Genomic DNA, 21,893 nt, shown 5'->3' with positions numbered 1-21,893 from the left:
CTTTTAACTGCCCTTAGAACAAAATCACAGCTGGAGCCAGGATTGGGTGAGGGGGTGGGATGATTCTTTGGACTGAAATCACTTTAATGGAATGAAAAGTGATTGGTCTGCAGTCTCAGGAGACCTGAGTTCCAGTCCATGTTCCAAAGTGAACAGCCGTACAGACCCCCTCAGATCAGTGGTCCTTCTCGGGGTGAAGAGAGCCTGGTTCTTTGTGGTCAAGATTACTGATCCAGATTTACGACAAACATTTACCTTCAGAGCTTAGGAGCAAGAAATTAGAATTCTCAGAAATTCCCTAAATCACAAGTTATTCTTAAAATACTTGAAACATTTTTCATATTTTCTCCATTATACATACCTCAAAAAATTTTAACCAATAGGAGTTTTAAGCTCAGTAGTATTTACAAAGAACTGTAGCCTGTAGGGAATATTTAAACACTGGAAAATGCCAGGGAACGTTATCAGATAGTATTCAAAGAATATTCCAATATCCTAGCAAGGTTAAGAATACACAAAATCATGTGTCAAAATTGCTCAGTTAAAATTTATTTTGCTTCCAAAGTTAGTGTCTTCAAACAAAGCTCACAGAATTTGTTTAAAGTATACTATGTGCATAAAGTTATATGCAAAAATAACTCACAGTTTGCAGCAGACACAGCTAGACAGACACACCTGGGACACAGCAACAACCCAAGACTGACTCATTTCTCCCCTGCGCTCCCATCCTGGTTCCTTTCTCCCTCAACTCTGCACGCTGGTGTTTCCTGCTCTTTATTTTTAATCTGATGATTTCTTCAAGCCAGTTAACATCTCTATGCTTTAAAGCTTTAGTATTCACAGATAATTTTAATATTTTTTTCTCATTTTCTCAAGTGATTTTTTCTGGAGAGTCTGGATTCAAAACAGACTTTTCCTGAGAAATGCTGGGAAGGCATTCCTGTATGAAGCTGCTAGTCTAGGGCCGAGCCCAGCCCACAGCAGCACTCTGCGGGGACAGTGTGGTCTAGGGTAAGTAAGCTGGGAGTCACGCAGATGGGAAAAATCACTGAACTCCCCTAGATCTGTTCCCTCATCTACAGAATTAGATCCTGTCACCAGCCTCCAGATCTGTGGGGAGAAGGAAACAATACCATATATTTTTAAGTGCCAGACCAACTTACTGCATGAATGTTTTTGGACCCAATAACCCTTCATTTAGAGTTGGCTACAGTAGGCTCTCTAGTTGTTTGGCCTATAAAGGGATATGTCCAACCTCTCTGAAGGAGACCGTAAGAGCGTCAGATCAAGAATTGGACACGTGGGTTCACAGCCTAGCTCAGCCAAGTATTTTAAGTGTCATGCTCTCTGATCTCAAAAGTCAGTTACCAGCTGAGAACACTGAATTAGAAGGATAAAATAATGAGGAGAATCTAGGAGAGCACTAGGCAGAGAGCGGACATTTGTCCTCTCCTCTCCCATTTCCTGTAGCCAGCTGTGACACTGAGGCAGAGGAAGTTCACCGAGAAGCAGTTTTCTGTGCATAGCACAGAAAATGGCCCGGTGAAGGCCAGAAATAGAAAAATCTCCTTTGGAATTAGTCCCACTTTAAGGAAGTTCAAAGAAAAAATGCTGGGTTTTGCCAATTCCATAAATTAGTAGCTGTGGGCTACAGAGAAAGCTTTATTCAAATCCTTAAAACATCCATTTGGGACATACTAGCCAAATCCTGTGCAAGAGATCAAATAGATCGAGACATGCCCTTGACCTTGAGCAGCTCACGATCTAGAAACAGGAGGCTGACTATGATACACGAGGGTAACGGGGACACCGAGGCCGGAGAGCTTCTTTCCAAGCGGGGGAGCCGGCCTCACAAGGAGCAGCCAGATTTCCCAGGCATTCATGCAGGAGGCACTCCGGGTTGAGGGGAGGCCTGAACACAGGAATCACTTCACACAGCACATTGGAGCCATCTCCTTGCCAGCGTGGGCACGGAGAAGTGGAAGGTGAAGTTGGAAAAAGTGAGGTGAGGCAAGACTATGAAGGGCCTTGAAGGCCAGACCAGGAATCTGGGCTCTAACCTGAAAGCAAGAGAGGCAATCCCTCTGTGGCCCCCAAAGCATTTTCACTAAGGTTTAAGATTTTCCCGTGTATCAGAAACATCTGTTGTAAAAATGGACATCACCATTATCATTCTCTGTCCTCCTTAGGCAGCTCCAAAATCCCCACTGGCTATCAAAAAAGGATCCTCTGGATCTTTGGAATAGCATCAGCCTTAAGTCCCAATAAGGGCTTCACAGAAGGGCCCTGGGAGGGCCTCCATTTTGTATTTGGAGGAACTTAGGTTTAAGAAGTACAGCACAAGTCAGAACTACAGCCTGGCAATAAATACCCTTCCCTCTGGGAAGATCCAGGATTCCACAGAGGTCTGTGGACTCCCATCCAAACTGCCCCTGCGTCTCCCCAGAGCGAGGTTACCTTGTTGACAGATTCATGGAGGAGGCTTAGCTCAAGTCTTTCTTCTCACCCCAACAGGCCCTGCCTTCTCTGCCCTCTTCCACCTGAGACCCAGGAGCAGGCAGAGAAGTACCAGACACGGGGTGAGCAGTCTTGATCTTACCATCCTTAACGCAACACGCCAGCCCCTTGCTGGACCTCAGTGCAGTTCCAATTCCCTTTGGTAATCTATAAAATGGGAGACTGGTTTAGACCACTGGTTTACTAGCTGTTAACCAAGAAAATTTAAACAAAAACAAAAAACAAAAATCTTACAAGGGGGCTTAATATATAAAAACGATGAAAGGTAGTTGAGGTATGGGTGAGGAGGTTGAGGTACGGGTGGGGAGCCTCATACCCTTGCCCCCACCCAGGAAGCACCCAGGATACCTTCCACCAACCCCTAAGGCCCAAGGGAACAAGTCTGGAAAACACTGGTCAGGCAGGTCCCCAGCGGGCCTTCCACTTTAGGATGCTCAGTTTCAACACTCATGTGACAAGGTTAGTACCGTGGGCTCAGAATCTATGTCTCCAAAGAGCAAGGTACCAGAACCTTCAGATACCTGTCACATTCAGGCTATGGGGGAGTCTAGACCTGCTTCTAAGCCGTGGGGCTGTGTCTAATACCTAATATTCCCCAGTCCTACCCACACTCATGAAGCCCCTCGGGACTCAGGAATAACAAAGAGCATCTTTAGTTGCAAGAAATAATCCTGCTTGTCCCTGAATTTCTACCATTAGCAATTCATCCTTTTGGCTAAAGCGCTTGCCAGTTCCCCTAGAAGGCGACACTCCTCCCACACACTTCAGGTGAACAGGTCACCAGGCTTCTCCTCCTGAGAAGCAGGAGAGTCCATGCATCCTGGACACTTAGGTAGGCCCAGTGACGGAAGGAGCAGACGACAAACCTCACCCTGAGCGCCACCTCCCCTTGGCCTCCCCACATAGCTGTGCTTGCCTTCCCACCTGCCCCCGGCCACCTTTAAGCCTGAAGCACTTGAGACAAATTCCACTGGGTTCTTCCAGCTTCAGGGGCTCAGACCTTCAGCTCAAGTCCCAGTTCTTCCATGCTGACAAAAACACAGAATCCAGGGGCTCTAGGAAGCAGAGAGCGGCCCCCCTTCCCCAGAGCGCAGCTGCTGCAGGCTAGAGGCAGCCATCAGGAGACACAAAAGCCCCGCCGCCCTCAGTCCTCCTCCACGCCCTCCTCCAGCCACTTGAAATAGTGGACGTCTCCTTGGTCCATGGGAAGACTGAAGACTTCTGGGATTTCAAAAGGATGCACCAACCTTTGGAAAGAAAGCAGAGGCCTGTAAGTGATGAGCATTGGAATCAGCCTTTGCAATTAGACCCGACTGGAGAGCCTCACGGGAGCTGCTCTGCGATCTGCCACAGACACCCACCTGGCACCGTGGCCCACTGCTCCGGAGCCTGCTTCCCACCTGTCAACAAGTGAGGAGTTGTCTCGGGTGGCTTTAGAGTCTCACGGTCATGGGTTCAAATTCTAAGTCTGCCCCTCATAGCTTTGGAACTATGGACAGTTCCCTTAATTCCTCCCAAAGGCCCTACAAAAGAGGAGATAAAATGTCCCTCCATGACTAGACTGCCGAGAATTAAGCGCGATGAGGCACGCACATGATGCGCTCACCCGGATGCTGACCAGCCTTGCGTGCCCTCGTTAAATGTCACTTACCGCCTTCATTACTCTCCCACACTCATCACTGTGCCTTCCCCAAGCAACCCTCCCTCCCCTACACCTCTGGATGCTCTTCTCCACCTAGAAAGTTCTGTTGATCACTTAAAAGCCTATCTATCGCTCAAGGCCCAACTTAACAACTGACCTTCTCCAATGGATCTTCCTTGACCATCCAAACCCACAGGGATCTCTCCTTTCTCTCCATTTTTTTCATCTGGCCCTCAACCCACAGTGTGAGTTCACTTCCCAGACCGAAGATATATAAAGCCTTGGGCCTCAGTCCCTCATCTGAAAAATGGGGGTGATAATCCGCTCCCTCCTTTCCCGTGAAAGAGGCACTGTCCAGTTCTCATGAGGCAGCTTACTTAGTAAATCACAACACACGCGCACATAAACTTTTGGGAGTTGGGGTAATCCTATCCAGTGACTGGGGATAATGCATTTTCCTATTTTAGGGACACATATCAACATATGTGTTTGTTTTATTTTGCAGGGGATGAGAGGCAGAGGGAGAGGGAGAGAGAGAATCTTAAGCAGGCTCCATGCCCAGCACAGAGCCTGATGTAGGGCTCGATCCCAGGATCCTGAGATCATAACCTGAGTCGAAATCCAGAGCTGGGTGCTTCACTGACTGACCCACCCAGGTGCCCCTATTGCTATTATTTTAAAGGAACTAAAAAAATTTTTTTTTATTTCTCAATTTAAATTTCTAATACAATAAACTTTAACATAACCCACGTAAACAAAGCTCCTCTGGGTCCTTGATGATTTTTAAATGTGTACCAGGATCCTGAGACCAAAATTTTGAGAACCAGTCTCAACTAATTCATTCTAGCCTCTCATTTTACAGGGACAGGACATGCCAGGGTCATGTGGGAGGTGGGTGACTAGGCTCTAGGTCTCCTGCTTCTCAAGCTCCTTCATTTAGTCCCCAGTACATCCCTGGCTGAGAAGAGATGCCAGAATTACCTGATATAGCTGGACAGCGCATGGACCTTGGAAGTCTTTGTCTTTATTAGCTGTAAAAACAAACAAACAAACAAACAAACCCTGCTTTAGGGAGGACCTTAGCCCCAGTCATGCAGCTGCTGAGTCATCTGGCCATTCAGGAAACAACATTCCTCCAGGTGACCAGGCAAGGGTGCATTTGCAAATTGGCTTAGGGTATCTGATATGGGGCAGAACTTCAACTGCTTGATCTTTGCTAATTTTAACTGGAACCTGAGAAAAGGCCTTGGTCTCACTCTTCCCCTATTAAGGCCCCAACCCCCCCATCCTCACTCACCAACAGGATCTCAGTGGCTTCTTCGATTTCTCCATTCCAAAAGTACCTGGAGAAGAGAAAAAAAATTACGGTGCTCACAAGATGAGCCCAGCAGGATGCCAAATCTGGCCCAATCAGGTGACTTACCAAGGTGGAAACTTTTTTTTTTTTTTAAAGATTTATTTATTTGATAGAGAGAGAGGGAACACAAGCAGGGGGAGTGGGAGAGGGAGAAGCAGGCTTTCCGCTGAGCAGGGAGCCCACAGTGGGCCTTGATCCCAGAACCCTGAGAAGGCAGCCGAAGGCAGCCACTTAACTGAGCAACCCAGGCACCCTCAAGGTGGAAACTTTAAAATCTTCCCAAACCTGGGGTGCCTGGGTGGCTCAGAGGGTTAAGCCTCTGCCTTTGGCTCAAGTCATGATTTCAGGGTCTTGGGATCGAGCCCTGCATCGGGCTCTCTGCTCAGCGGGGAGCCTGCTTCCTCCTCTCTCTCTGCCTGCCTCTCTGCCTACTTGTGATCTCTGTCAGGTAAATAAATAAAATCTTAAAAAAAAAAATCTTCCCAAACCCACATTAAAATGTCTGGAATTGACCAAAGTCCCTGAAGGTCATCTAGTCCAACCATTCTAATGCATGCTCCCAGCAGCTGCCTAAACATTCCTGGGGGTGAGAGGCTCACCATCTCTTGAAGAAACCCATCGCTCTACCTTACAGGCTTTCACATGAGACATGGTTTTCTTTATGGAATGCCAACACCTGCCACCCAGTCGTCTTCCCCAACTTCCACATGAAGAGCCACCTCAGGGCAGCCCTGCAGAAACTCCTATGTTATCTCTCCTCCAAACTGGGCTTCTCCAGCCCTTTGAGTTTTATTTTTATTTATTTATCTGAATAAGAGAGAGGCTCAAGCATACTCCACACTAAGCATGGAACCCAACACAGGGCTCGATCTCACAACCCTGAGATCACGATCTGAACTGAAGCCAAGAGTCGGACACTTAACCGACTGTGCCACCCAGGCACCCCTTCAACTCTTTCTATGCTCATCCTATACTTCTGGCTTCTAGGCCACTCCTATCCTTTGGACTAATGCTACATTTATTATTTACCTTCAAAGTGGAGTGCCCACAAATGGAGAATTAAAAAAGCACAGGAGGGGGGAAAAAAACACAGGAGGCTTCAGGGGACAAGTGAGCTTTATAACATATAGAAACAGGTCCAAAAGTTAAAAAAACAAAATCAGTAATGATGTTCAGAAAAGAGTACAACAACAGTATTAAAGGAAGGGAAAGAAATTTGGCCTGAAAATATCTACACTGACTCAGGGCGAGGCTGAGATGACCTAGGCCACAGGTGCTATGGTGAAGGGGTCAATTATAAAAAGGATGGACATACAAAGGGAAGGTGAGGCTGAAATTCTGTTCTAGTTCCCAAGCACTGGTTCCCAGGCTGGCTTCATGTGAATCACCTACAGAATTTTCTAAAAATTCGGTGACCTAAGCCCCACCCTCGGAAGAATGATACAGCAGATCTAGAATGGAGCTCAAGAATCTAAAACACAGCCAAATTTGGGAATTACAGCTCTAGATGATGTGAGTCCCTGAGGCCATGACATTGTTGGGAGAGGGGTGTGGAGGGAACTTCCATTATAGAGCACTTTTCTGTTTCGACCTTCAGAGTAGATATTATTTCTCTCTCCTCACTGCCCCCAACCCCAACAACAAGGGGAGGAAGGAGATGAGAAACAGGCTGCTGGGAGACATCAAGGCACAAGACAAATCCTGCACAGCTAGTACTGGGAACATATTTTGATGAGGAAGATGGAACAGACCAGAATTAACTCAGGTGAGGGTGTTAAAGAAATGAAAGGCAGACAACACAGAAACAGCTTGTCACATAAGCCAACCCTTCAGACTTTTCCAGACAATTCAAATGCAGTGGGAATTATTTTCTTTGATATCCCTCACAGGATTACTCAGGGATGGAATGCCCAGTCGGGCTTCTTTCCTAACAGCAAGCTAACTAATTTAAACAAAGAAAGTGCAAACAAGGTTCACTGTTCTTAAACTATAGCTCTTTTCCCGCCCTTCTCCATGCACAGACCATTTTTGCTTTTGTTAGGTGACAGAAATCCACTTGGTGACTTCCTCTGAATACAAATTAGCGTTAAACAAATATCTTTGAGTTGTTCTTTGACAATTTCCCAGGAGCTGAATGCTCTTCCCACCAGCCAGGACCTGACCTAGCACCCCCACAGGCCATAGCAAAACTCACAGTGAGGATGCCTTGGGCAGGATGTTCACAGAGGCAGCCAGCTTCTTATCCAGGCTAGCCCTAAAGCAAACAGACACAGTCACCGTCACCAGACTGAGTACCCAACATCTTAAGAACAGGGACAAGGGACAGGAGTTAGGGGAATTACCCAGGAAACCAAAGTCTAAGTAGAGAACCATTTAGAGTGCTCTTCCCCCTCGAACCAACACACTCCATAACCAACAAGCCCAGAACTTCTAAAGAAAGCACAGTTTATAAATCCTTCCCTGGGTTCGGGAGAAAAGGAAGGGAGCTGCTATGGCGAAGCAGTCTGAGGGATAGGCCCAGGCTGGTTGCGGAAGGGAAGCTGGTCAACACTGGACGCAAGACCTGGATTCCACTCCTCACCCTGCAGTGGATGGCGGTATGAATTTAACCACGTTCTTTCTTTCATTCCAAGAATAAGTATTTGAGCACCCATCCAAGACACACATGTCCCCCTCACTTAAGCTGACCTTCCTGCTGTACTACAACAGGATCAGTTCGGTCAGTGGTTTCCAACCCTTCCACGGTCATTTTATTCTACCACCATCTTCTGCTTTTACCTCTCAGGTATGTGTCAGGCTGACACTCACTGCTTCTGATCTGTAGATACTCACGTGACCACACAGAACAGCTATAACTCCAAGTAAGAGCAAACAACAACAACCACAACAAACATACCTTGTGTTTGGAAAATATAGGCTCTCTTCACCTTTTTTAATGTAAACGTTTCTAGCAGAGCCCTAAGAGCACAGTCATCACTTTGCAGACCTCTAAGATTTTTTGGACAGACCACGGGCTGGAGCTCCTGGTCTGAAGTTCTGATTCCCGTGAGGAGCCCCAGGGAACACAATCAGATGTGCCCGAATCAGCGCAGGCGTCACAGAAACAGGAGCACCGCCAAATCATTGATGCAAAGAAGCATTCCCAAGCATCAAAGCCAGAAGCCCTCAGAATCAGGCAGGCCCTGACAACCCTTTCTCGGGTCTTGGGCCACCAAGGGGGACCAGTCTCTGTGCTCTGAAGTGCTTGGATCCTGCCAGATAAACTTCTTTGGAGCCCTGCTCACCGATCTCTCCTATCTTCAGCTGCTGCCAAGAGAACTGACCTACTTTCTCTTCCAAGAGTTCCAGGCTCAATGGTGCTCTATTTAAGGCTCCACATTAATGTGGCATTCCCCTAGAAAGTTCCAGAGCTAAATAAACCCCTGACTGTAAGGAGAGGCACATGGCACAAATCTGTTTAAGCAACTGTGGCAAGTCTTACTTACTCAATTGTCCACTGAGAAATTACATTTTATTGCTCTTAAAGATGGCAAGGAAACACAGGGAGTGAGTTAAACCTTTAAAAAAAAAGTAATCCCTTTGCCTCCAAGGCCCAGAATGTAAACTCCTCAGTGACTGGTCACAGCAGCCTGTCCATAGATAAAAGACTGTAGAAATATGGAGGACTGTGTTATTCAAAAAGACCCTATGGCCAAAAACAACCCAAAACAAAAACAAAAATAAAACCAGAGAACATGAGAGCAAAAGGGTACATTAGCTGATAACACACACACACACACACACACACACACACACACACACCCAAGACACAGTGAATTCCAGATGGGAGCTGGAGCCCTCATTCTCATCTGAGAACAGACACAAAGACACATGGAACTGTTAGGGCCTCGAGAAACTGCCAAGACTACACAGAAACTGCCACACACTAGTGAATCACAGACCACAGACACGGTTTGGCTCTTACAGCATTTTAAAAAATCTTGACTTTGTTACTAATGTTTACTATTAGGATATTTTACACTAAAAAAATACAGATTATCTTTCTTCTCACCAGAAAGTAAGTCTTGTAACATTAGAACTACAGTCTGACAAGGTCACATTTAGCTAGAGCCGAGCAGTGGCTACTCCCTTGAGGCGTGACATCCGCTTCTCAGGTCCACACAGTTCCCACCGCTCTCCTTCCTCCCAATTCACAGGGAGCGTCAGGGCTGCGCTGCTTTCCACCATCACCCGCCCTCATGACACTGCAGCCCACGTTGCTTATTTAGTGAGCTACGGTCCTGATCTAATCCACTTCCCCCTATACACAGGAGATGGAAGCCCAGAGAAGGAAGACTTGCCTAAGGTCGTACATGCAGTTGGCAGCAGAAAGGACCCTACAATCCAGGTCTTCCGATTCAACACTCAGAATTTTCACCCTGGCTCCAGTAAGAAATGTTTCTAGTTATTTTTTCTAGCTAAGAATGTGTCTTTCAATGAACCAGGAACCAGAACTGAACTGACCCAGAACTGAGAGGCAGCAGACTAAACTCAAAAGAACACTACAGAAGACAGACCGCCGGCCCGGAGCTGAGGAACCCGGCCTCGGTGCTGGTTCTGTGGCTAAGCTGGGGTTCCTGCCTGCTCCTGTTCGTGAGGCCCTCCCCATCATGTACCATTTATTCTCCTAGAAATCTTGGCAACTAAACCTGTCTGCCTCTTTTCTATTGAAACCACCAAGAAAAAAACACTGAACAAAACACAGAGAGCTCCACAGCCACATCCCTAAAGGCTCCACTTCAGACCTGCAGGCTAAGTGCGTGGACCAAACCGATGCCGCAGCCACTTTGACAGCAAACCTTAGAAACAACAGGAAATGCTCACTGCTCAGCCCTGCCAGCACACAGTAAGAACGCCTTATGTACCAGCGACGGCGAGGAAGCCCCCAAGGAGAAAAGACCACCCTGAGACCTGAGGGGGAGCATGCAGGCCAACTGCCACAGATGAGAGCGATGGTCCCCGTCTGGAGGTGACGAAACCAGAGCAGGGAGGAACATGGAGGCAACCATCCAAGTGAGTAGCTGGGATGCCATGGCCGGAGCAGGTGGACCCCTGAAATCTCCCAGAGCCCGGGCGCCAGTAATGGAGTGTCTGTCGCCAGGCAGGATCGCTAAGTGTGCCAGCAGAGCAGTTGCGAGGGCCCCCCGCCCGGACTCACACTGAAGACGGTGCTGCCTAATGCCAATACCTGGCAGCCCTTCTGCACCGCCTAACAAGCACGACTGAGAAGATGAGAGAAGTCCCAATTAGTCACAAGGAACAGAGGAAGATCAATAACCGAGAGAGACAAAAACTGAACAGAAGAATTTACATAAAAGAATCAGTTAAGAGAACATTCAAAGCCAAAATTTTAAAATAAGTATAATTATGTATACTTGAAAGTTGCTGAGAGCAAATCTTCAAAGTTTTCACCACACACACACAAAGGTAACTATCTGTGGTCACTGGTGTGGTAACAGCTAACCTTTCTGTGGTAATCATTTAGCAATATATATTTATATAAAGTATCATGGTGTACACCTCAAATTTATACAATGTTATAGATCAATAGTGGGTCAATAAAGCTGGAAAAAAATTTAAAATACATTCAGTATAATTAATATCCATAGAGAGATAAGGCAAGGTTATTAATTCCATTAAATATGATCAGACAATTATAAAATAAGAGCAGTTGGTTATTAAAAAACAATGAGAAATCTCAAAAAGGAAATCAATTAAAAAACTATTTTAAAAAATTATAATTGTGGTGGGGCGCCTGGGTGGCTCAGTGGGTTAAAGCCTCTGCCCTTGGCTCAGGTCATGATCCCAGGGTCCTGGGATCGAGCCCCGCATCGGGCTCTCTGCTCAGCCGGGAGCCTGCTTCCTCCCCTCTCGCTGTCTGCCTCTCTGCCTACTTGTCATCTCTGTCTGTCAAATAAATAAATAAAATCTTTTTTAAAAAAGTTATAATTGTTTAAACAAACAAACAAACAAAAATAAGAGAGCTGAATAGCAAAACAGCTGACAAACAAAGGAAAGACTACTCCAAAATTCTCCCAGCATGCAGAATAAAGAAACAGAAAAATATAAAAGTTCAGTCCCAGAGAACAAAGTCAGCATCTACCTAACTAGGAGTTCCAGTTAAACAGACACAGAAGGACACAGAAAATATAGAGAATATTTACCAAATCAATAGCTGAACACTAAGAAACTCCTAAAGCCTATCAGAGACCAAAAGCATTACCTACCAAGAATGAGACCTCGATAAACACCTGACTTATTATTCTTTTTTTTTTAAGGTTTTATTTATTTATTTGACAGACAGAGATCACAAGTAGGTAGAGAAGCAGGCAGAGAGGCAGGCAGAGAGAGGAGGAAGCAGGCTCCCTGCTGAGCAGAGAGCCCGATGCAGGACTCGATCCCAGGACTCTGAGATCATGACCTGAGCCGAAGGCAGGCTTAACCCTCTGAGCCACCCAGGCCCCCCTACTTATTATTCTGACTTGCGTCAGAACCTTGGATGCAAGAAGGCAATAAAGACCTCTCCCCGGGAGACACAGACCCATTACTGAACTGGCCTTTTGACTAGTTAGGCTCCAGTCATTAGAGTCCTTTTCCTCCCAATACCCCACCTCACAGATGTCATCTGATGTTGGACATCGGACTCGGAGTGGCTGACCCAAACAGTTTAGCACATACCCGAGTTATACCAGAAACATCAAAGGGATTTCAATTCCTAGCTGCTAAATATTATGGCCATATTTCTGGAATAACCATGGGTTCTTTCAGACAAGTGCTAGTCTCCAAATGTAATATTAATGATGGAAAAACAGACATTCTGGCTGGGGGGAGAAAAATGGAATAAATTGCAAGGTTAATCTGTGACCAAGAATTTGGAAGCTGTGTGTCCCCAAAGACCAGATTCAACATTTTAAAACACCATAACTTAGTCTACCATCAAATTTCAAGATGGCTGAGTTAAAGAGGAAGGCAAGTCTTTCACCCTCCAGACCCACTAACCCTCTTCAAAGTCACCTCTATAAAAAGGAGTGAGGGGGGACATTCAGATACAACAAACACTTAGTGAGCATCTGCTATGCCCAATCTACTGGGGTAAGAACTGTACCAATTTCATATCATTTCACCCTTATATTGCTCCTGTGAGCTAAGTGGCATTAACCTATATTGTAACTCAGAAAACTAACACTTTGAGAAAGAAAGTGTGGCCTGAGGTCGCACAGCTACGGAAGTGGCACAGCCAAAACTCAAACCCTGGTCTCGTCATAAGGCCAGTGCTCTTTGCACCACACCAGAGCTGCTTTGAGAAATTCACCAAATACTGGGGCGCCTGGGTGGCTCGGCCAGTTGATCATCCAACTCTTGATTTCAGCTCAGGTCGTGATCTTGGGGATGTGGGATCAAGCCCTACCACTGGGCTCCACGCTCAAGAGGGAGACTGCCTGGGGTTCTTTCACTCTCCCTCTGTGCCTCCCCTGCTCACATACTCTCTTTTTCTCTCTAAAATAAATAAACAAATCTCTAGAAAAACAAAAATAAAGAAACGAAAGAAAGAAATTTGCCAAATACATGGAACAGCCTCCTCCGCTTCACTTGCATGGTGAGCGCCTCCGGGAGCAAGCTAAGAGAGTATCACCGAGAAGAGAGAGAGCTGGGCCAAGAATTTGAGGACTAAAATTCTCAGCCTGCAGAGCTCCCCCGTCCTCTGACCTTAACACCTTGGGCAAGCTGCTTAGCTCTCTGGGCCTTGTATCTTTTAAATGCTCTCATGCACACTCAACATTTTCCAGCCCAGCAGCAGGATCTGATGAGAGATCATTCAGCAGTACTTATTTTTTTTTTAAGGTTGGATTTATTTATTTAACAGAGACACAGCAAAAGAGGGAACACAAGCAGGGGAAGTGGGAAAAGGAGAAGCAGGCTTCCCACAGAGCAGGGAGCTCCATGCAGGGCTCGACCCCAGGACCATGGGATCATGACCTGAGCCAAAGGCAGACGCTTAACTGACTGAGCCACCCAGACGCCCCCAGCCATGCTCTTCTTATGACCCCAAGCGAAGAGCTGTGTAGTGGACACAGTAGAGCATCCTGAGAGCTCCCCCAGCCTCCCGGGGCAGCACCTGAGCCCCTTCACCATACCTGGCGATATCTCTAGCAATTTGCTCATTGGGACAGTTGACAAAGACGATGGAGTAAGTGCCGGAGACATAGCTGCCAGCGACAGCTGAACGGAGCTGCAGGCTAAGGGTCCTGAGCATGGGGTATGACAGGAAAGCAGTTGTCAGGATCTATACGGTAGGAAAAGAAAAGCACAGGTCAGCAGGGACATGGCCAAGTCATGATCTTCCAGAGCTCAAGCCATCTGGAACCAAGGCTAAGGGTCATTTTTTTAATCCCTATCCCCCATTCACAAAATAATTCTTGGTATCAATATCAAGCTTTAGCGCTTAAACAAAGTTTCTGTGCCTAAATATTTTCCTCTGCATTTTGCAGGTGACAAGAAAATGGAGGCTCAGAAATCAAGATCACATAGTTTGTAATTGGTGAAGCCGTGATTAGGAATTGTCCTCTAGATGAGCAGAAATCCATTCTTACTGTATAAAACTACAACTGGAGGTAATGGCAACCAGAATCCACTGAACTGCTATTATCCTATGGGGATTATTTATGAAAGATCTAATGATTTTGTACAGAGTCAATTTCACCTCCAGTCATTTGTGCCTGGGGAAGTACTTTGGGGAGTCCAGTGGAAAAGGTAGCCTAATTCAAAGTAATGTGACCTGTGCTGCTGTAACTAAGAGGTGGTAGGACCTAGAGGAAGGCTATACCTGAGGGAGAAGAAGATTTAAAGAGAAGATACCATCTAAGCTGGATCTGAAATCGTAAGTAGGTTGTCAAGTGGAGAGGGAGGTACTCCTAGTAAATGATAATATGTATAGACTCAAGAGGTATTTAGGGATACATGAGATATCCAGTCTGCAGGTATGGCATCATAGGGAAGTAAGACTGGCTAGCCTTATAAAGAAAAGGGTCTGACAGAGGTATTTAGGGTTTGTACTCACGGAATAGGGAGCTTTTGGAGGTTTTTTAGGTAGGAGAGTAATAAACATGGTCAAGCTGGATAGAGTAACGTTAGAGAGAGGAGTGAACCAGAAGGTAGTCTACTTATAAGGCCATTACAATGATCCAGGAAACAGACCTCAAGATCTTGAGCAAAGAAGATGGCAATGAAAATATGAGAACAGAAGACACTCAAGATACAATTGTTCTTACTATTTTAATGATAAACATTTAAAATAAGAGGAACTGGAAACAACTGGAGAATGGCTTCTATTCCAGGGCTCTCTGCTTAGGGGAGATCATGGAGCCACTAACAGGATAGAGGGCAACTTGCAAGGGGCCCATGGTGACCCAGGCAAGGCTGAACAGAAGTGTGCTTCTCCTGCCTCCCAGCCCAGGGCTCAGGCCTCACTCAAATAAGCCTCAGTCCTCCCACTCCATCCACATTATTGCCTGGGGCCTGGCTCCTACTTCTTGGCAGGCCTGAGAACAGCGTTTTTATGTGTGGAGCTTCAGTTTGACTAGAGGCCTGTCTGGGTTGGGTTTCTCATTCCCTCCTACTACTTCCACCACCTCCAAATCAAAATACCAGTCCTTTGAACTATATCAGTGACCACGCAAGAACAAAAGAACCAGGCTTTTCAATGAAGCTTTTATTGTATGCGTGTTTTTAAATGACAACTCAGTTAGACTGTAAGAAAAAAATAAAAGCACTAGAGATCAGGATTTAAAACCTAGTGCCAGTACTGCTAACTGCCTGTGGCCTTTGACAAGTTACCTCCTTTCCCTTCTATAATTGTTATTTAGAGAATGTACATTCTGACACTTCTGCTGCCTACCTCAGAGTTGTCATGGGTTCAAACCAGACAGGAAAAAGACTTTGTAATCACTGATCCAATAAAGAAAGGCCCCGTGCTTTGCTCATCACTGTACTTCCCGCACAGTTCACGGCACACAGAAGGGTCATGATAAATACTTATAAACTAGTGAATTAATAATACACCAGCAAGATGTGGCTATACAGACTAAATAGTGGGGACACCTGGGTGGCTCAATAGGTTAGGTGTCTGCCTTTAGCTCAGGTCATGATCCCAGGGTCCTGGGATGGAGTCCCACATAGAGCTCTCTGCTCAGCAGGGAGCCAAGTGCCTGCCTCTCCTTCTCCCTCTGCCTGCCGCTCTGCCTACCTATGTGCTCTCTTTTTCTGCCAAATAAATACATAAAATCTTAAAAAAAAAAAAAAAGGCTAAATAGTGAAGTAGGTAGGGCTTTTGAGTCACCCACTGTTGACTGTGAGCAGAGAACCAAAATACTGGAACACTGAAATGCTCCAATGACTCTAAAGTATCTTCCAGCAAAGACTCTGGACAATAAGGGTAGTGGCCTGTCCCCCAACCAAAAAAGTCATTCCTAAGGAAGATCTGGAACATTCCGGCCAGTAGGCATGAGTGAAAAACTGAGCTTATAGGATTAACTATTAACTCACCTAAAATGTATTGAGAGTCCCATATGAACTCATAGTCAAAATGCTAAGAGGTAAATGGGCCCCCAGGTATCTAAGATAATCCTTCATTTCACAAACAAGGTAACTGAGACAGAACATACAGAAACGCTGGGACAGAACCAAGACTTGAATCCAAGACTCCTGTATCCCACTGTGGGTTTTTTGAAGTGCTGTGAGCATGTCTAAGAATGGGTTTAGTGGGGTCATTTCAGCTTCACATACTCCAGTGGTTCTCAACTTGGAGCAATTTTGCTTCCCCGGGGACATCTGACAATGTCTGGAGACAACTCTGACTGTCAGGACTAGGGAGGAGATGCTCTTGGCATCTAGTAAGTAGAGGCCAGGGTTGCTGCTCACATCCTTCTGCTGTTCCATTGATCCCAGTGAAGTACAGACAGCTGCTTACACAGGTGTCCCCCACTGCGCATGAGCTCTTCAGTCTCACTCATTTTCACATGTGTAGGACTTGACCACCCTTGATTGGGAGGTTTGAGAAATGTTTGTAGACCTAGCAACAGTGTATTGGAAGCATGAGAGGCCAGTTTGGAACCAAAAGTGGACTACAATATATTCTGTAACATATTCTGTGACATATGAACACAAACTTGACAAAATACACACATCACAATATTCCCCAACAGAAACATTATAACGGAAGAAGAGTCACTAGAATTTTTAGTCTTTATAACACTTTCATACTTACCTTTTACTAAAGACTTTTTCTAATTTACATTCTTTTAAAATATTTTATGTATCCTTTTGGTTCCTATTTCATGCTGCCTTTTTTTTTTTTTTTTTTTTTTTTTGGTCCTGTAATATTTACATAACTTTAGGAGGTTAACTGACTTTACAACCTCTGTTAAGGCAAAGGAGACCTCAGAAACCACCCAGTGGTCCTAACCTTATCATTGACCTAATTTAAAGTAATCTGTGATACTCTGGCATTGAGTGCTACATTGTGTTTACCTATACATTTTCCTTGTACAAATCCAGAATTTTCATATACTCCACACACACACACACACACACACACACAAATCAAGAAAACCTACAGTTCCAAAAAGGTTAAGAGCTACTGATTTGTGCCAATTTTTCAGATGAGGAATGTAAGGGCCAGAGAAAAGAAATCACCCAAAAAGTGAGCAGCAAGACTTGTGACGCTCTCCTACAGTTCTTCCCACCTCCCACTCAACCACCACCACCACACCACTGGTGGCACTCTGTGGCCACTTCCAATTAACATTTTCCTGGAGGATTTCCCCTTCCACCTCCTACCTGCCTGCTCCCAGCTCAAAATCCCAGGAGCAGAAAAAAGAAATGCACCTTCTCCCCGCAACCCCCAGGTTGGAGGGTTAGGGACGAGAGTTCACAGGGCACAGGGCACTCACCAGGAGGCATATGAGGACAGAGGGCTGCAGGTAGCCTGGCAGAGGGCACCGGGAGCCCAGCCTGTCCATGGCGTCGCTGGTAATTCAGTAGCACAGACGTAGCAAACTGCAGCCTCGAGCTGAGCTGCAGCTTATGGGCGGGCACTGAGGGCCTCCACTGCCCTATCCCCTCACCACCTGCTGCCTGCCCCACAGCCCAGCCATGCCCCAGCAGCTTGGCCGGGAGGAAAGAGGGGAGGGGGCAGGGAAAGGGGGAGTAATTCTCACTAGGAAATTCTCTTCCTAGAACCGAAAAACCCAGACACCATATGCTGACCTACAACGCCTGCAAAATGAAGAAACTAATTTACCCATCCCAGTCTAACAACAACAAAATGATTAAGATCCCCACATGTATACATATAGAGATCTAAGTTTCTTAACTATATGAAACTTCCAGAAACCATGGCACACAAACACTAATACACATACACAAAACTCTTCCACTTTATAGGGGCCCACCCTGCCAACAAAAACAAGTGAAACACACAAAGACATAACGGGTGCGCACACCCACACCCACAGCTGCCTTCCTATCCACCAGAGCCCCTCCTCCTCACAGGATCTCCCATCTAATCCTCCTTGGCTTAAAATACTCTTGTTCCCACCTGCTCTCCCTCTGAACTCATTCATCTTTCTGGCCAGCTGCTTCGTGCAGATTTTTGCAGGGTTCAACCCACAGTCCATTTCCCCTAAGGCACTTTGTATACACTTTTGTTCAACATCATCAGCGATGCGGAGTTGCAAGCAGATAAGAAAAAGTAGCAAGCTAATGACTGACTGTTCCCTTCACGAACGCAGAGTCCACTGATGCCAGGATGTGCAATTTTTTAATACAGCTTTTTAATGTGAAATATTTTAATATCTAAATGATATCTCTGGGGCAGGGGAAAGGACTGAGTACACAAGGCCACAAGTAAACTTTTTTAAGTTAAGGAAACTGTTCTATATCTTGATTGTGGAAGTGGTTACACAAATGTTTAGAAGTTCTACACACTATACACTTACATTGGTGGATTCTGTATCATATGTGAACTGTACCTTAAGGAGCCGTGGAAATGCTGGAAACCAATTCAAAATTGCTGTGTGCTGGGTATAAACAAAACACATCTGTTAGCCAAATCTGGCCAGCAGGCTGCTGGTTCACAGCCTTTGTGTTTATTTTCATTATCTGTTTACTGTATGTCTCATTCCTTGGGACTCCAACTTCTTAAAGGCCCACACTTCTCACCAGTGTCTGACTAAGTCGTTAATAAAGGAGTTGCAGCCCTGATCTCAACACTTAACATAGTTAGCTGTGAAGACTCAGGACAATTACATTAACGCTCTGAGTAGGGGGGGGGGGCATGGAAGGACTAATACCACAGATACATTATACCTAATATCAGATACTAATACCTTCACAGATCTACAGTGAGGAATAACAAAGAAAATTCATGTAAGAATGTTGTAGAACACGTACGCCCATGTCAGCTTTTCAAAAGCAAGTAGTCTCCGGACTCCTGGCTGGCTCAGTGGCAGACAGAGCATATGACTCTTGATCTCAGGGCTGTGAGTCTGAGCCCCATGTTGGGTGCAGAGATTACTTAAAACTGAAACTTTGAAACAAACAAAAAAGCAAGTAATCTCATACTGACTACCATGGTTAACTCAGAAAATCTCCGTTTGTGATTGAAGAACTTAGTATCTGTGGGAAACTGGGTTAGAGAAAATGAAGCTGTGGCCCTAAGAAAAACTTCATATTCAAAGTCCAGTAAAATAAGTCAAGACTGTGATCTTTTATACCTATTACATTAACAAGAAATGTAGCCACTGTTAATGACCATTTACCTTAGATCCTGAGATGATTTCCTGAGATGATGTCCCCAAGTTTAGCACAGGACCCCACAGAGCTTATACTCAATTACTGTTTGTTGAATGACTAAATGATATGGATGTGTGGCTGGTGATGATAAGGATGGTCATGATGAAGGTAGATGTTGGGGCAACAGGGGAAGAATGGCAAGAGATGAACTGTCATTTGGAAAGAAATGCCTCTGGATTCTCTTCTTCCTTTAGTTCAGGCACGTCTACTCTCTCCAGATTCAGTTCCAAGGTTAGATTCCAAAAGTCCAATTCTGCATTTATGGCTTTGGCAGATTCTTCAGATATAGTGAGAGTCTCAGTGCCACTGCCTGAGGATCCAGGATCTTCTTCTGGAGGCTTCTTATCCTCTTTCTTTCTCTCTACTTTCTCCTCTTTATGGGATTCAGATTCGGATTTCGACTCGGATTCGGATTTCGACTCGGATTCAGATTCAGACTCCTCTTCAGACTCCGATTCTGTATCCATCGTCTTCATCCACACTACCTCTTTGTTCGTGTCTTTTTCTTCCTTCAACTCCTTTGCTTTATTCTGAAGGTTCTTTTGCACCTCTTTATAGGTATATAACAATTTATTTAAGTCTTTTTTAAAGGCCAAACTTCGGTCGAGGAACGGATCCATATCAATTGCAGCATCGATGAGGTCTGAAGCCTGACGTAAGACAGCATTCAGTTTCCTTAGATTCATCTTAACCTCTGGTTCTGGGGACTTGTCTTCTTCCGTATTTACTGATACAGACTCTCTCTCAGTTATGGCCAAAGCTTGAAACTTGAGCAGTTCGTTAATTTCACCCTCTTCAATGTCAAAGAATTTAAAGTCCATCCGTTTTGCAGACTCTATGATTTTCGCAACTTCTTCGTTAGCTCTAGGGAAACATGCATAATCATTCACAACATCATCCCAAAGTTTCCACCAGGCTTTATTAAGAGCGGCCGGTTTTATATCATCCATTGCCTCTTTTATCACTACCAACGCATCGGCAATGTTGTACTGTTGCCATGTTTCTTTTAAAGTAAGACAAGGGTTCTTTTCAATACAGTCAGCAAAGTGGTCAAACATATGCTTGGTGTAATACCTCCTGAATGCTTCAATTATACCCTGATCCAAGGGCTGAAGATAGCTAGTGCCTTCCAGAGGGAGGAACACAATATCAACGTTAGGATGAGCAAAGAATAATGAGTCTGGGTGATTGGGACCTCTGTCCAGAATTAGCAACACTCTGAACTCAAGATTTTTTTCTATTAAGTAAGTCCGGGCCTGATGGATAAAACAATTATGAAACCAATCCAAAAAGAGGGCAGTGGTTAGTGATACTTTGGGGTGTGATCGCCAGAACACAGGAAGGCGGTTTTTATCTTTTTCCAAAAGACAAGTGGGATTAGGGTCTTTATAAAGCAGCAAGGGTTTTATCATTTTGTCACCGGCAGCGTTGGCACAAAAAATGAGGGAAATCCTGTCCTTGGCTTCCTCTAAGCTTTCGGGATTTTTGTCTTTTTCCCTAAAAGTACGTGAGGGCATGCACTTCCAAAACAGGCTCATCTCCTCGGCGTTGAAGACCTGTTGAGGCACATAGCCCCTGGCCCTGATCAGTCTCTGGAGTTGTTTGGAATACTTGGGCGCCGACTGGGCATTTAACGGTTCTTCCTCTCCCATCAACCTCGAATTTCGCAGGCTGTAGCGATTTCTAAACTTCTCAAACCATCCCTTGCTCGCATGAAACTTATCCGGGTTGCCGTTGCCAGTGGTTTCCACCAGCTGCTTGTAAATGCGTTTGGCCTGGCTGCAGATGGCCTTCAGCGTCAGAGGCCGGCCCCCTATGGTCTGGTCCTCCACCCAAAAGGTTAATTCGGTTTCCATCTTCTCGATGTTGACGTCCCGGGGAATGCACAACACCTTGGAGCAGACAGGCGAAACACTCTCCATGCTGGCCCTGATGGCCTTCTCGTTTTTCTTAATGGTGCGCACGGTTGACTCGTGGACGCCAAACAGGCGCCCCACGTCGGTGTTACTCACGCCTTCTTCCAGCTTCTCGAGAATTTTCATCTTGTCTTCCAGAGGCATGACCCTCCGCCTCCTCTTGATTCCTGTCTGGCCCGGGAGCAGGATGCCCATGGCCTCCGCGCCGCCTGGGGTGGCCTCGGCCGCTGCCCAAGCCGCGGCGGCCTCCACCACCGCCGCCCTCGCCGCAGCCGACAGCCCGGCTTTGGGGCCGGGAGGCCGCCCGCGAGGCCGTTTAACCTTCTGTGGGTCCTCATAGTCACCACTCCGCTTGCCGGGCATCTGACGCGCCTTCGCTCTCTAAGGGAAATACGCAAGCCGACCGGAAAGTCGGCCTCCGCGACCCACCGAACGGCGCCCACGATGACGCCCGGCCGCGACCCCGCCACCACTGGCGACAGTTGGCCCAGCTCCTGACGGCCCCCGTCTCGCGAGGCTTGGCGGCCCCCGAGCGCGCGCGCGGCCCGCCGGGCCCCACATCGCTATTGGT

At 46.1% G+C, this 21,893-nt stretch overlaps 1 protein-coding gene across 13 annotated transcripts; it reads right to left on the bottom strand.

Moving 5' to 3' along the window:
• Positions 1-527: 527 nt before the first annotated feature.
• Positions 528-21,685, bottom strand: LOC101686644 (protein CutA homolog). Of its 13 annotated transcripts, none has more exons than XM_004775633.3 (6): positions 19,373-19,544; positions 13,691-13,839; positions 7,711-7,770; positions 5,457-5,502; positions 5,141-5,190; positions 528-2,664 (listed from the first exon to the last, which is right to left on the bottom strand). In XM_004775633.3, the coding sequence occupies exons 2-6, from the start codon at positions 13,807-13,809 to the stop codon at positions 2,484-2,486; spliced, it is 456 nt and encodes a 151-aa protein (XP_004775690.1). In that variant the 5' UTR covers positions 13,810-13,839; positions 19,373-19,544; the 3' UTR covers positions 528-2,483. The 13 variants fall into 13 exon arrangements, 5 of the variants coding, with proteins under 5 accessions (XP_004775690.1, XP_004775689.1, XP_004775686.1 ...); XM_004775632.3 differs by lacking the exon at positions 19,373-19,544 and adding an exon at positions 17,504-19,366 and having other exon boundaries at positions 528-3,764; XM_004775629.3 differs by lacking the exon at positions 19,373-19,544 and adding an exon at positions 17,504-19,366.
• Positions 21,686-21,893: the final 208 nt, after the last annotated feature.

This window comes from Mustela putorius, unplaced genomic scaffold (assembly GCF_011764305.1).
Source record: "Mustela putorius furo isolate JIRA1106 unplaced genomic scaffold, ASM1176430v1.1 tig00000596_pilon_pilon_pilon, whole genome shotgun sequence".
Lineage (NCBI taxonomy): Eukaryota > Metazoa > Chordata > Mammalia > Carnivora > Mustelidae > Mustela > Mustela putorius.
Note: the sequence above shows the minus strand (reverse complement) of the source record. Positions and strands in the feature narration are given on the sequence as shown.